The 13,783-nt window shown below is 38.5% G+C and overlaps 1 protein-coding gene across 2 annotated transcripts in view; it reads left to right on the top strand.

Annotated features, from left to right (window-relative positions):
- The window catches only part of NSF (N-ethylmaleimide sensitive factor, vesicle fusing ATPase), a 148,157-nt gene that overhangs the window by 71,705 nt on the left and 62,669 nt on the right, over positions 1 to 13,783 (top strand). For both annotated transcript variants that reach the window (XM_019981837.2, XM_070773671.1), the window contains exon 9: positions 2,835 to 3,034. In XM_019981837.2, coding sequence (XP_019837396.1) covers positions 2,835 to 3,034 — 200 coding nt within the window. The remainder of the gene's footprint in view (positions 1 to 2,834; positions 3,035 to 13,783) is intronic.

Here is a 13,783-nt window from a genome sequence, read left to right as displayed (position 1 = left end):
GAGTTCCCAAAGAAAGGCAATGCCAAAGAGTGCTCAAACTTACCATACAATTGCACTCATCTCACACTCTAGTAAAGTAATGCTTAAAATTCTCCAAGCCAGGCTTCAACAGTACGTGAACGTGAACTTCCAGATGTTCAAGATGGTTTTAGAAAAGGCAGAGGAACCAGAGATCAGATTACCAACATCTATTGGATTATCAAAAAAACAAGAGAGTTCCAGAAAAACATCTACTTCTGCTTTATTGACTATGCCAAAGCCTTTGCCTGTGTGGATCACCACAAACTGTGGAAAATTCTGAAAGAGATGGAAATACCAGACCACCTGACCTGCCTCCTGAGAAATCTGTATGCAGGTCAGGAAGCAACAGTTAGAACTGGACATGGAACAACAGACTGGTTCCAAATAGGGAAAGGAGTATATCAAGGCTGTATATTGTCACCCTGCTTATTTAACTTATATGTAGAGTACATCATGAGAAACACTGGACTGGATGAAGCACAAGATGGAATTAAGATTGCTGAGAGAAATATCAATAACCTCAGATATGCAGATGACACCACCCTTATGGCAGAAAGCAAAGAAGAACTACAGAGTCTCTTGATGAAAGTGAATGAGGAGAGTAAAAAAGTTGGCTTAAAGCTCAACATTCAGAAAACTAATATCAATGGCTTCTGGTCCTGTCACTTCATGGCAAATAGATGGGGTAACAGTGGAAACAGTGATAGACTTTATTTTTGAGGGGCTCCAAAATCACTGCAGGTGGTGGCTTCAGCCATGAAATTAAAAGACGCTTGCTCCTTGGAAGAAAAGTTATGACCAACCTAGACAGCTTACTAAAAGCCAGAGACATTACTTTGCCAACAAAGGTCAGTCTAGTCAAGGCTATGTTTTTTCCAGTAGTCATGTGTGGATGTGAGAGTTGGACTGTAAAGAAAGCTGAGCACCTGAGGAAAAAAAAAGCTGAAGAATCGATGCTTTTGAATTGTGGTGTTGGAGAAGACTCTTGAGAGTATCTTGGACTGCAAGGAAATCCAACCAGTCCATCCTAAAGATCAGTCCTGGGTGTTCATTGGAAGGACTGATGCTGAAGCTGAAACTCCAATACCTTGGCCACCTGATGCGAAGAACTGACTCATTTGAAAAGTCCCTGATGCTGGGAAAGATTGAAGGTGGGAGAAGGGGACAACAGAGGATGAGATGGTTGGGTAGCATCACCAACTCAGTGGACATGAATTTGAGTAAATTCTGGGAGTTGGTGATGGACAGGAAGGCCTGATGTGCTGCAGTCCACGGGGTCACAAAAGAGTTAGACATGACTGAGCGACTGAACTGAAGTGAACTTCCAGAGTTCACTTCAGATGTGTCCCAGTAGATTGGATCCTGAGGGTGCCTGGTGGTGTTGGCCTCTAGGAGAAGCTCAAGGCTTATCCCCTTATCTCCTTACCCCTTATGCCCCAAGGGTGGGAGAAGGGCAAAGACATTTTATAGGCTACAGTTCTTGAAACATGAACTTACTCTTGATGAGAAGGTTAATAATCTAAGCCTTCATATGTTTCTACCAAGTTCCCCTTGTCTCTAAAAGTCTAACCATAAGCATAGATCTCATCACTTTCAAGAATTTAAAAGGGAGTCCCTTTTTGAAACAAAGAAGCAATGGCCATACAGGCAACACCAAGTATCTTCCTCCTCAGAATCTAAAATTTCTAGTTAGAGTTGGTTGAATCTTGTGGTTTTCTTTATGTGAGTCATTAAATATATTGTCATAATTTTCTTAAAGATACAGTTTTTTAAGGTTTCATTCCAAATGAGAACATTTTCCATAAAAACTTAACTATATTCCATTTCCAGAAAATTTCCTGTTCACCTGTAGTTTTGAGTGTAACACTTGAAATCTAAGAATTTATTATTTCACAGAGTGCTTTTTTGGTGTAGTATAAAGAAACTCATAAGAAAAGAGTCAAGCATCTTAAGTGTGAAACTGCAAGATAGGTGAGAATTCCTAGAGTGAATAAACAGAAACCAAAGTTCCTCTTAATTTTCAGAAATGGAGTAAATGCTTGCATAGAGTGAGCTCAAGAAATTCTAGGAAGTCTTAAGTCATTCAGTCTTGCTATTTTTTGTTGTTAATGATACCTTTAATGCATTTAGCAATGGTTGCCTCAAAAAGAATTGAACACTGTTCTTTGGAAGCTTCATTTTCTTCTTGGTGGTTCTAAAAAGCAGGTTTCTCACTTGGCATAGTCCTGTGAAATAGGGCATTCAGCTTTATCCACAAAGTCTGTAACATCCATCTGGATCCTGTGGATTGCTCAGTCCCCACCCAACTCAGACATGTCTGCCCTTTCTTCTAGTACTTGTATTGACAGGCAGACCTGTAATTTCTATGACTAAGATATAGTTTCCATAGCTATTGTATCATAATAGATTTGTGTTGAGTTAAATTTGCCTGAAAACAGATCTCTTTTTCCCCTGCTAGCTTTAAAGTGAAGGATAATGAAAAAGAAGTAATAGTTCCTAATTAGGTATTTAAGTCAAAGAGACACTTTCACAGTTAAAAGTATTTGTTCTAAACTAAATCATAATTCAGATATACTTTTCCAAAGACCTTTAATTGGCAGCTTTCCCCCTCAACTATTGGTACTGGTGTAGGAATTGTTTGTAGAATATTCTATTTTAAAAAGAGCTTTAGTTTGTTCTTGTTATGTTTATAGCACCTGGATATTAATGTATGTTAATGCAATTGCTGTATTTTTCCTAACATGCATATGAAGAAAGGAAATCTTGATGTCTTACTTACTTAGTTGATGTAAACTGTTCTCTTTTCCTTTTAGGCTGCAAACATGTTAAAGGCATCCTGTTATACGGGCCTCCAGGTTGTGGTAAGACTCTGTTGGCTCGACAGATTGGCAAGATGTTGAATGCAAGAGAGCCTAAAGTGGTCAACGGGCCGGAAATTCTCAACAAATATGTGGGAGAGTCAGAGGCTAACATTCGTAAACTCTTTGCTGATGCTGAAGAGGAGCAAAGGAGGGTAATGCTAATATAATTTAGTAAAAGTTTGTTGTCATTTATGTGATGATTGAAACCCAAAGTTCTGGTGTAAAACATGTTGCCATAATTTACAGTTTGAAGAAATTGTAAGTAAAATTTATTTAGAACCGAGTTATGTCACTAACCTGGGATTATGGGAGAGTTACATGTTGTGAGCAGATGTCAGTATCCACATGTTTAGAATACAAAGATGGATGGTGATATAAGCCAAAAGTTTTCCCAGAACATATCATGAATATCTTTTTAAGTGACACTTTTGTTTCACATTACTTCTAGAGTCTTGAACTCATTTATCATAAAAGAGAGAAGTTAAATCCATAAAGAGACTTATAGAATTATGTATGTGTAAAGTTCTTGTGCAGAAAGCTAGTTTACTTACCACTGACCCAACTCAGCTGTAGAATGACAGGTATAAGCTGTTAGGTCACAAAGGAAAATTTGATTTGGATCTTAGAAAAATAAAATAAAATTAACTAAAAATCAAACCAGAGTTTACTAATTAGGATGGCTAATTTTGTGTTAGTTTTCTGGGCCCTAGGGTGCCCAGACATCAGTCAAACATTGTTTTGGTTGGGTTGTGTTTACCATTTGAATCTGTAGACTAAGTAAAGCAGTTGTCCTTGCTAATATGCCATCAGTTGAAGACCTGAAAAGAAGAAAAAGGCTTACCCTCACTTGAGTAAGAGGGAATTTCCTTTTGCCTGACTGCCCTGAGCTGGGACATCAGTTTTTTTCTGCCTTCAGACTCAAACTGAAACACCCACTCTTCCTGGCTCTCAAGCTTACAGGCCTTTGGATGAGAGAGCCACACCATTGGCTCTCTTGTGTCTCCAGCTCACCCAGTACAGATAGTAAGACTTGTCAGTTCCCATAATTCTGTTAACAAGTTCCTTATAATTAATCTCTGCTGCTACTGCTACTGCTAAGTTGCTTCAGTTGTGTCCGACTCTGCGACCCCATAGACGGCAGCCCACCAGGCTCCCCCGTCCCTGGGATTCTCCAGGCAAGAACACTGGAGTGGGTTGCCATTTCCTTCTCCAATGCATAAAAATGAAAAGTGAAAGTGAAGTCGCTCAGTCATGTCCGACTCTTAGCGACCCCATGGACTGCAGCCTACCAGGCTCCTCCATCCATGGGATTTTCCAGGCAAGAGTACTGGAGTGGGTTACCATTGCCTTCTCCAATTAATCTCTAGATAGGTAAAAAGATAAATCTAGGTCTAGAATAAATATATTTTTTAAAGCACCAATAGAATAGATAGAATACATCTATAGATGTGTTGATTCTGTTTCTCTGGAAAACCTTGACTAATATACTAGTATTAATGTATTTGTTTCATTAAAGAAAAGTTGAAAAACAATGTCATGAGATTTCTGGTTCTGGAAATACAGTAGACTAGAAAGCATGAAAACATACAAAAATCTTCAAATGCTGGGTAAAATATAATTAAAATATTTTCAGAAGAACAGTTGAGCTCTCGGGAAAGAAATGTCTTCATAAATTAAAAGAAAACTGGAAATTAAAGTGCTAAAGATAATGAGCTTCCTTTTTTGGTGCTGGTAATGTGTGCCTTTGAGTTTTAGCATCCACTAGCTGACTCATTGGCAAAGTCCCTGACACTGGAAAATATTGAAGGCAGAAGATGAGGGCGTCAGAGGATGAAATGGTTAGATGGTATCACTGGTGCATTGGACATGAACTTGGGCAAACTTTGGGAGATGGTGAAGGACAGCGAGGCCTGGCATGCTGCGGTTCATGGGTTGCAAAGAGTTAGACATGACTGGGTGACTGAACAACAACAAGGGGGCATAAAATGAGCCCTTGAACTTACTTAAGATGTGGACTAGGAACTGGGACCTCCTAAGTGACGGTATCATCAGTGGAGAGAAATGACTAGAAATTATTTCCCTACCAACAGAGAAATGACAGAATTGTTCAACTATTTGCCTGGGTTCTAGAGTGGAAGCTAAGGAATCTCACATTCTAAACCATGGGTCTTTGGCTCACGCTTAGGAGGTGGCGGGGGGAGACGTACATATGCACACCACCAATATACTTTGAGGTCCCCAAATTGGGAAGTTAATTTTAAAATGAATCCTGGATTAATGATCCCACATAGAGGTGTTAGATAAAAGAACACCCCAAAGGGTCCTCCACCAAACCCAGGCTACAGGAGCTTCTCACAGGGAAAGCTAAAATATTTCCAATAAATAGAAACATCATCAAAATTTAAAACTCAGCAACTAGGTTCAGCTGGAGAAGGCAATGGCACCCCACTCCAGTACTCTTGCCTGGAAAATCCCATGGACGGAGGAGCCTGGTAGGCTGCAGTCCATGGGGTTGCTAAGAGTCGGACACGACTGAGCGACTTCACTTTCACTTTTCATTTTCATACACTGGAGAAGGAAATGGCAACCCACTCCAGTGTTCTTGCCTGGAGAATCCCAGGGACGGGGGAGCCTGGTGGGCTGCCGTCTGTGGGGTCGCACAGAGTTGGATACGACTGAAGCGACTTAGCAGCAGCAGCAGCAACTAGGTTCAGCATAAGCAGTAGCTTCAGCTGAAGAGAGAAGTGATAAACAGAAGAATAGATCTAAAGAAATCACCCAGAATGTGGCACAGAGAGATACAGAGATGGAAAGTATGAAAGAGAAATTGAGATAACAGAACTAAAATAAGAAACCCAAATAGAATAGTATAGAGGCAATATTCAAAAATAGAGTGGCTGAAAATGTTCTAGAATTGATTTTAAAAAAACTTAGATTTATAAATACCTAAATTCATGTAGCCCATGAGTTCAAATGGGAAAAGTAAAAATTAACTTATATGTAGATGCGTTGTAGTGAAACTGGAGAATGCCAAAGCAAAAAGAGAAATGTCTTAGTATTAGCAATGAAGAAATAATGATGACATCCAAAGAGATATCCATTATGTTGACAGTAAAGTTTTTAACAATAGCAAGAGAGATCAGAAAACAGTGGAAAGATATCTTCACAGAGCTAAGTGAAAATAACTGTCAACTTAAAATTTTATATCCAGTTTAATTCTCATTCAGGATTAAGATAGAATGAAGGTATTTTTTCAGATAAAGTCTAATAGAATTAACTATTAGAAGTTTCCAACAAGTCACAGAAGCTTGTTGGAAGAATGTGAAGCAGGATGTACTTGAGACTGAAAAATATTGAACCCAGAAGGAGTGGATTGGGTACTAGAAACAATGGTGAGCAATGAAATTGGTGAAAATGTAGATAAAATGTGGAACTTTAACTTCTGGTAGTTGCAGATTAGGTAATTTAAATTGTGCCTGCCATTGAACACTACCAGAAAGGCTCAACGAAAAGTTTTATTTATTTATTTTTTTGCTTGGAGGCATCAAGAGCGTACAAGATCTATGGGGAGAATGGAGGCCCAGGGGGAAAAGGTCCCAGTGTATGGGGTCACTGTTCCTTTGGAGAAATGAGCCAATTCTGGAGAGAGTTGCTAAACAGCTCTGTAACCCTTTTGACTGGCTAGTGAGTGAATGTAAGGGGAAAAGAGATTAGAGCCCATGGCCCACAAAGAGGGGACTCTTGATGAACCTGCTCACTTTTGAGTTGGGACCATGAAAGGCTACACCATAGGAGCAAATGTTAACCAGAAGTAGACATGTTCTAATAGAGGCTACAGATAAGCTTTGAATTGTGTCATTCTCTAAAACTAGTCTGAGGGTTCCTAAACGATTAGTGACCCCGGCATTTGACAGAATTGTACATCCTTCCTGGAGTAAGATAGTGTCATGTAAGGTCATAAACTGCTTCTATAGTTTGCAAATGCAGTGCCAGGCTTATAATCAAAAGGAATCAGATACACAAAGACGTGAACACACACAAAGAAAAACAAAAGATGATAGAAATTGGGCCTCAAGATATTGGAATTCTCAGATATAGTATTTTAAGTATACTTACCACATTCAGAGAGAAAAAAGATTGAAAATTTTGGCAGAGCATTGGAAAATGTTACAAAAAAAATCAAGTGGAAATTCTGAGAATGAGAAAGTAAGTAAATTAACTCATATTGAAGCAACAGATTAGACACATCCAAAGAGAGAATTAGTGAACCAAAAGATGTTAAACGAAAATAACCAGAAACAAAGGATGAAAGGCAATAGAGATAAAACCATAACAAGGTCTAGTGCACATATTTAAATTTCCAAAAAGTCAGGAGAAAGAGAACAGAGCAAAAGCAGTATTTGAAGAAAAAGAGGTTTAGAATTTTCTAAAACTGATGAAGAACATCAGTCCATGGGTTCCAGCATATGAACCTCAAGCAAGAGAAATACCAAAGAATTCTGCATGTATAGATGATCGTTATTAAACAGCTGAAAACAAAAAAAAAAAGAGAAATCTTAAAAACAACTAGAGGAAAAAAGTGAATTATTTTTCAATAAGCAGAAATAGATGGCACTTGTCTTCTCAGTGACTTAGCTGGTAAAGAACCTGCCTACAGTGCAGGAGACCTGGGTTCAATTCCTGGGTTGGGACAATCCCCTGGAGAATGGCTACCACTGCAGTCTTTTGGCCTGGAGAATTCCATGGACTGTATAGTCCATGGGATTGCAAAGAGTCAGACATGACTGAGTGACTTACACTTTCACACTTTGTCTTCTCAACAGAAACGATGAAAATCAGAAATCAGTTAAATGCCTTTTTTTAAGAGAGTAACTTGTCAACCTAGAATTCACAGTCATATAAATATACAATAAATTACTGTATTATAATAAAAGTAAACAGACTATGGCAACCTATGGACTATATAGTCCATGGAATTCTCCAGGCCAGAATACTGGAGTGGGTATACCCCTTCCCTTCTCCAGGTATCTTCTCAATCCAGGGATCAAACCCAGGTCTCCCACATTGCAGATTCTTTACCAGCTGAGCCAACCAGGGAGACCCAAAAATGTTGGAGTGGGTAGCCTGTCCCTTTTCCAGTGGATCTTCCCAACCCGGGAATTGAACCAGGGTCTCCTGCATTGCAGGTGGATTCTTTACCAGCTGAGCTACCAGGGAAGCCTGGCTGTACACATAGCTATTCATATTTGTAGATATCACAAATGAACGTTGAGCAAAAGAAATCAGACAAGAAAGGATCATCTGTGCTGTATGATTTCATTTATATAAAGCTCCACTAAAGTATAGTGTTTAATGATACGTGTTCCTTACTTGGTAAAACTATAAAGGAAAGAAATAGTTACCATAAAAATCAGACTGTGGTGCCTTTGAGGCATGATGGGTGAGGGGTGTTGGGGAATGGTGGTAAGGAGACACTGCAGGATGCTGGCACTATTCTAGTTCCTGTTAAGGTTACATGGATGCTCATTTTGTGACAATTCCTTCAGACATACATACACATTTGGGGAAATTTCCCTCTGGGTATGCCTTATTTCACAATAAAAAGGTTTAAAAGAGGAAAATTTAATAAGGTTTCAATGTACAAAATGATGATGATGATCAGTACATATATATTTTAAGGATAGAGCTAAAATACAGAACAAACCATGTGGTAAGTGGGTTGAATTCATATAGGATCCTTGTATTATTTGGGAAGAAGATGCTGATGTTAATTAACATAAAACTTAAGTCATATGTTTATATGAAAATTGTATATAGTTCTCAAGCTTTTCAAGGCATGAGGGGGAGCTGAGGAAGGAATAAATAAAACTCAAATACTTAACAAGCAGGAAGGGAATAACATGACTCAAAGTGTGAAGACACTGAAAATGTAACTTTAAAAAAAGATTTAACTTACAACAGCAGTCAGAATGATAAGGTAACTAGGATTAAATCTTAACAGGAAAAATAAAGGATAAAATTATAAACAGTTTTGAATTTTCAAGAGCTAGTAAATGGTTAAGATAGAACATGTTCATATGGGAATCCTAACATATCATAAAAATGACATTTCTGCCCATATTAATCTGTAAGTGCTTTTCCAGTCAAGTGTAACATGAATTTTTTGGAATTTAACAACTTTTTAATTTGGATGCTTGAAGTGTCATGGAAATTTTGGAGAATAATGAAAACTTACTTATTCAGGTATCAGAACTTACTGGAAAGCTGTAGTAATTGAAACAATTTCTTTTTTCCTACATTTTTCTTTTGGGGGAGGGCTGTGCTGGGTCTTTGTTGCTTCAAAGGCTGTTCTCTAGTTGCAGTGCATGGGCTTCTCATTGCATGGCTTCTCTAGCTGTGGAGCGTGGGCTCTAGGCATGTAGGCGTCAGTAGTTGCAATTCCTGGGCCCTACTGCGCGGGCTCAGTAGTTGTGATGCACAGGCTTAGTTCCTCCACAGCACGTGGGATCTTCCTGGACCAGAGATTGAACCGTGTATCCTGCATTGACAGGTGGATTCTTTCCCACTGAGCCCCCAGGGAAGCCCGGTAATTGAAACAGTTTTATATATGCATGTAAAAACAGACCAAAGAAACTGAGGAACATAAGAAGAACTTATTATGTGAAAAGTGGCAATACAAATCAGAGGGAAATAGTATACTGTTCCATAAATGGGACTGAGATCATTGTCTTTGTGGAGAAAGATAAAGTGTAGTCCTTATCTCACTTCATACAAAATTACAAAATGGATTTGCAAAAAACAAAATTAAAACTTACAAAAGAAAAGTTTTAGAAATATAGGGAAAAGCTTTAAGAATTGATGCTAGGAATGAATTTCTTTAATACAGAGAAATCAAAGACATTGAAAAAAATGTTAATTTGGTTACATTGATATAAAGAAAATTCTTTGTCAAATTACACTAAATACAAATGTCTCAAACTAGAGAAGATATTTAAAGTCCATATAATCCACAAAGAATTGGCATCTTCTATAATGAATTCTCTGTAATAACTCCTATATAAGAAGTAAGAGGCTCTATATAGTCAGTAAAAACAAGACCGGGAGCTGACTGTGGCTCAGATTATGAACTCCTTATTGCCAAATTCAGACTGAAATTGGAGAAAGTGGGGAAAACCACTAGACCATTCAGGTATGACCTAAATCAAATCCCTTATGATTATACAGTGGAAGTGACAAATAGATTTAAGGGACTAGATCTGATAGAGTGCCTGATGAACTATGGATGGAGGTTCCTGACATTGTACAAGAGACAGGGGTCAAGACCATCCCCATGGAAAGGAAATGCAAAAAAGCAAACTGGCTGTCTGAGGAGGCCTTACAAATAGCTGTGAAAAGAAGAGAAGCGAAAAGCAAAGGAGAAAAGGAAAGATATAAGCATCTGAATGCAGCGTTCCAAAGAAGAGCAAGGAGAGATAAGAAAACCTTCCTCAGTGATCAGTACAAAGAAATAGAGGAAAACAACAGAATGGCAAAGACTAGAGATCTCTTCAAGAAAATTAGAGATACCAAGGGAACATTTCAGGCAAAGATGGGCTCAATAAAGGACAGAAATGGTATGGACCTAACAGAAGTAGAAGATATTAAGAACAGGTGGCAAGAATACACAGAAGAACTGTACAAAAAAGAGCTCCACGACCCAGATAATCCCAATGGTGTGATCACATACCTAGAGCCAGACATCCTGGAATGTGAAGTCAAGTGGGCCTTAGGAAGTATCACTACGAACAAAGCTAGTGGAGGTGATGGAATTCCAGTTGAGCTCTTTCAAATCCTGAAAGATGATGCTGTGAAAGGGCTGCACTCAATATGCCAGCACATTTGGAAAACTCAGCAGTGGCCACAGGATGAGAAAAGGTCAGTTTTCATCCCAGTCCCAAAGAAAGGCAATGCCAAAGAATGCTCAAACTACTGCACAATTGCACTCATCTCACACGCTAGTAAAGTAATGCTCAAAATTCTCCAAGCCAGGCTTCAGCAGTACGTGAACCGTGAACTTCCAGATGTTCAAGCTGGTTTTAGAAAAGGCAGAAAACCAGAGATCAAATGGCCAACATCCGCTGGATCATGGAAAAAGGAAGAGAGTTCCAGAAAAACATCTATTTCTGCTTTATTGACTATGCCAAAGCCTTTGACTGTGTGGATCACAATAAACTGGAAAATTCTGAAAGAGATGGGAATACCAGACCACCTGAACGTGCCTCTTGAGAAACCTATCTGCAGGTCAGGAAGCAACAGTTAGAACTGGACATGGAACAACAGACTGGTTCCAAATAGGAAAAGGAGTATGTCAAGATGCACAAACCCCATGACCCATGAGTGCTCTACTTCAAGACAACTACCCTAGAGAAATACTCTTGCACTTATGCACAAAATTACACGTATCAGAATGTTGGTTGTACTATATGCAGTTGGGGGAAAAGTAGAGACATCTTGATTCTTGATTCCATCCTGATTCCAGTAGGAAATAGAATATCATCTTAGACATTAAAATAAATAACAGATGTACCTGGGCCAATATGAATAACACCAGAAACATAATAACATCTTTTTTTTTTAATCTAGTACTATTAAACTGTCATTTTATACTTTTTCTGATTTTTTTTGGTGGTAAAAATAAGTTTTAAACCTTGCCTTTATAACAGCCCTTCTCCTGCTTCAGATCTATTTGTTGGGTGTTTAATCATTTCAGTTTTACCCAAGGTGGTTTTCTCCCCTGCATTCCAATAAGTTCTTGTTCATATTCAGGTTTCCAGCTGTCTCAGCTGCATTGGGTCCTAGTATATTACTGCAAGTCTAATAACTGATCTCAACTCTTCGGACAGTCCCGGAGCCAATTCAGTTTTGCATTCATCCCTTGTGTCCTTGTGTCAGTTGCTCAGTCGTGTCTGACTCTTTGCGATCCCATGGACCAGAGCCCACCAGGCTCCCTGTCCATGGAATTCTCCAGACAAGCATACTTGACTGGGTTCCCATGCCCTTCTCCAGGGGATCTTCCTTACCCAGGGATCGAACCCAGGTCTCCCACATTGCATTCAGATTCTTTACCGTCTGAGCCACGAGGGATTTCATCCCTAACACTACAATAGTTTTTGTTTCAAATATCTTTGTACAGCTCAAAATACCACGAAAAATAGTCATTACCATTTCTATCTGGATTGAAAGAACTCCTTTTTAAAAATTACTTGTAAGTTGATTTACAGATCATTTACAAACATAAAAATAAAGGGAAGCAAAGACTATTAAACTATTTAATAAGAGCTTAAATATAGAAAACTAAATTTTTATCCCATATTTTCTTGATTTTGGAGACATCTATTGACTGATCGATAGATACTAATATATATCCAAAATGGGCAGGACCCTCTGAATGTAACTGTTCATCAGTTGTCATGCATGAACTTGTACACTGATTGTAAATTTCAAATGATATCCCTCATAGATTATAGTTCATCATTACTTCTGGTTCTTCTACTTGTGTCATCAAGACAATACTTGAAGAATTTTTTTTTAATTTGGCTTATAATTTTTTTGAAAAGAGGATGGCCATCAGACACTATAATTGCAAAATATTTTTATTTTTAGGTTTGTATACAGCTTTTTAATGACCAGTCTAATTTTTTAATGTCTACATCATCTATTTCTTCTTGTTATTTTGTAATACCTGCCTTCAGCATCTGTTGTCTTATTCATCCTTGAGTTTGAGACAGTTTATTAGGATACCATCATCTAAAGGTACATAGTCAGATTTACTCAGATGATCCATTTCATCATCTTTCTTAGCATCTCAGGTGCTGCTGTCTCACTCTTGGTATTCATCTAGATTTATCCAATAGCAGAATGTTTTCCTCTGTTGATTTTCTTTTCTTTGCCATTATAGCCATAGAATAAAAAAATCTGAACTGTGTTCAGTTAAAGCTAAAATCATGCAACAAAGATAGTGGATGGTGTCTAGACTTCTTTTATACCTTTTTGAAAGCAGATATAATACTTTGGGCCACACAGTAAAAATGCTGAAAATTGATGTTATCTGATATTTATTTCACTATTGCATCATCCTTCAGAGAAATACCTCATTCTTTCATTTTTTTATTATTTTAATCTTTCTTTAGCATAATTAGGACTAATTGATGAGTAATGATGACATAATTTCTAGAATGTTGAAATAGCATAATATATCTTGTTGCTAAGTCACTTCAGTCGTGTCTGACTCTGTGTGACCCCATAGACGGCAGCCCACTAGGTTCCTCTGTCCCTGGGATCCTCCAGGCAAGAACACTGGAGTGGGTTGCCATTTCCTTCTCCAAAGCATGAAAGTGAAAAGTGAAAGTAAAGTCGCTCAGTCATGCCCGACTCCTAGCGACCCCATGGACTGCAGCCTACCAGGCTCCTCTGTCCATGGGATTTTCCAGGCAAGAGTACTGAAGTGGGTTGCCACCGCCTTCTCCGTAATATATCTTAGATTTATAAAAAAGATCCAATGGATCCAGACAGTAATTGGAAGATAGAATGAATTTTATTTTATTTTGACTGTGCTGCCTAGCTTGTGGGATCCTAGTTTGCCTATCCAGGGATCTCACCTGGGCCCAGTGAGTGCAGAGTCCCAATCGCTGGACCACCAGGGAGTTCCCAGAATGAGTTTTGTTCTATTTTTTAAAAAACATGATTTCTGAAACTTCTCTGGTGGTCCAGTGGTTAAGACTCTGCACTTCCAGAGCATGGGGTACAAGTTCAATAACTGGTTGGAGAACTAAGATTCTACATGCCATGGGGCATAGCCAAAAAATAAATAAATTTCCCCCCTTTTTGTTCCTGTAGCAGACTTCTAGGGGAAAAAAACATGC

Source organism: Bos indicus, chromosome 19, assembly GCF_029378745.1.
Source record: "Bos indicus isolate NIAB-ARS_2022 breed Sahiwal x Tharparkar chromosome 19, NIAB-ARS_B.indTharparkar_mat_pri_1.0, whole genome shotgun sequence".
Lineage (NCBI taxonomy): Eukaryota > Metazoa > Chordata > Mammalia > Artiodactyla > Bovidae > Bos > Bos indicus.
The sequence above is the reverse complement of the archived record's forward strand: the minus strand, read 5'-3'. Positions and strand labels throughout refer to the sequence as shown.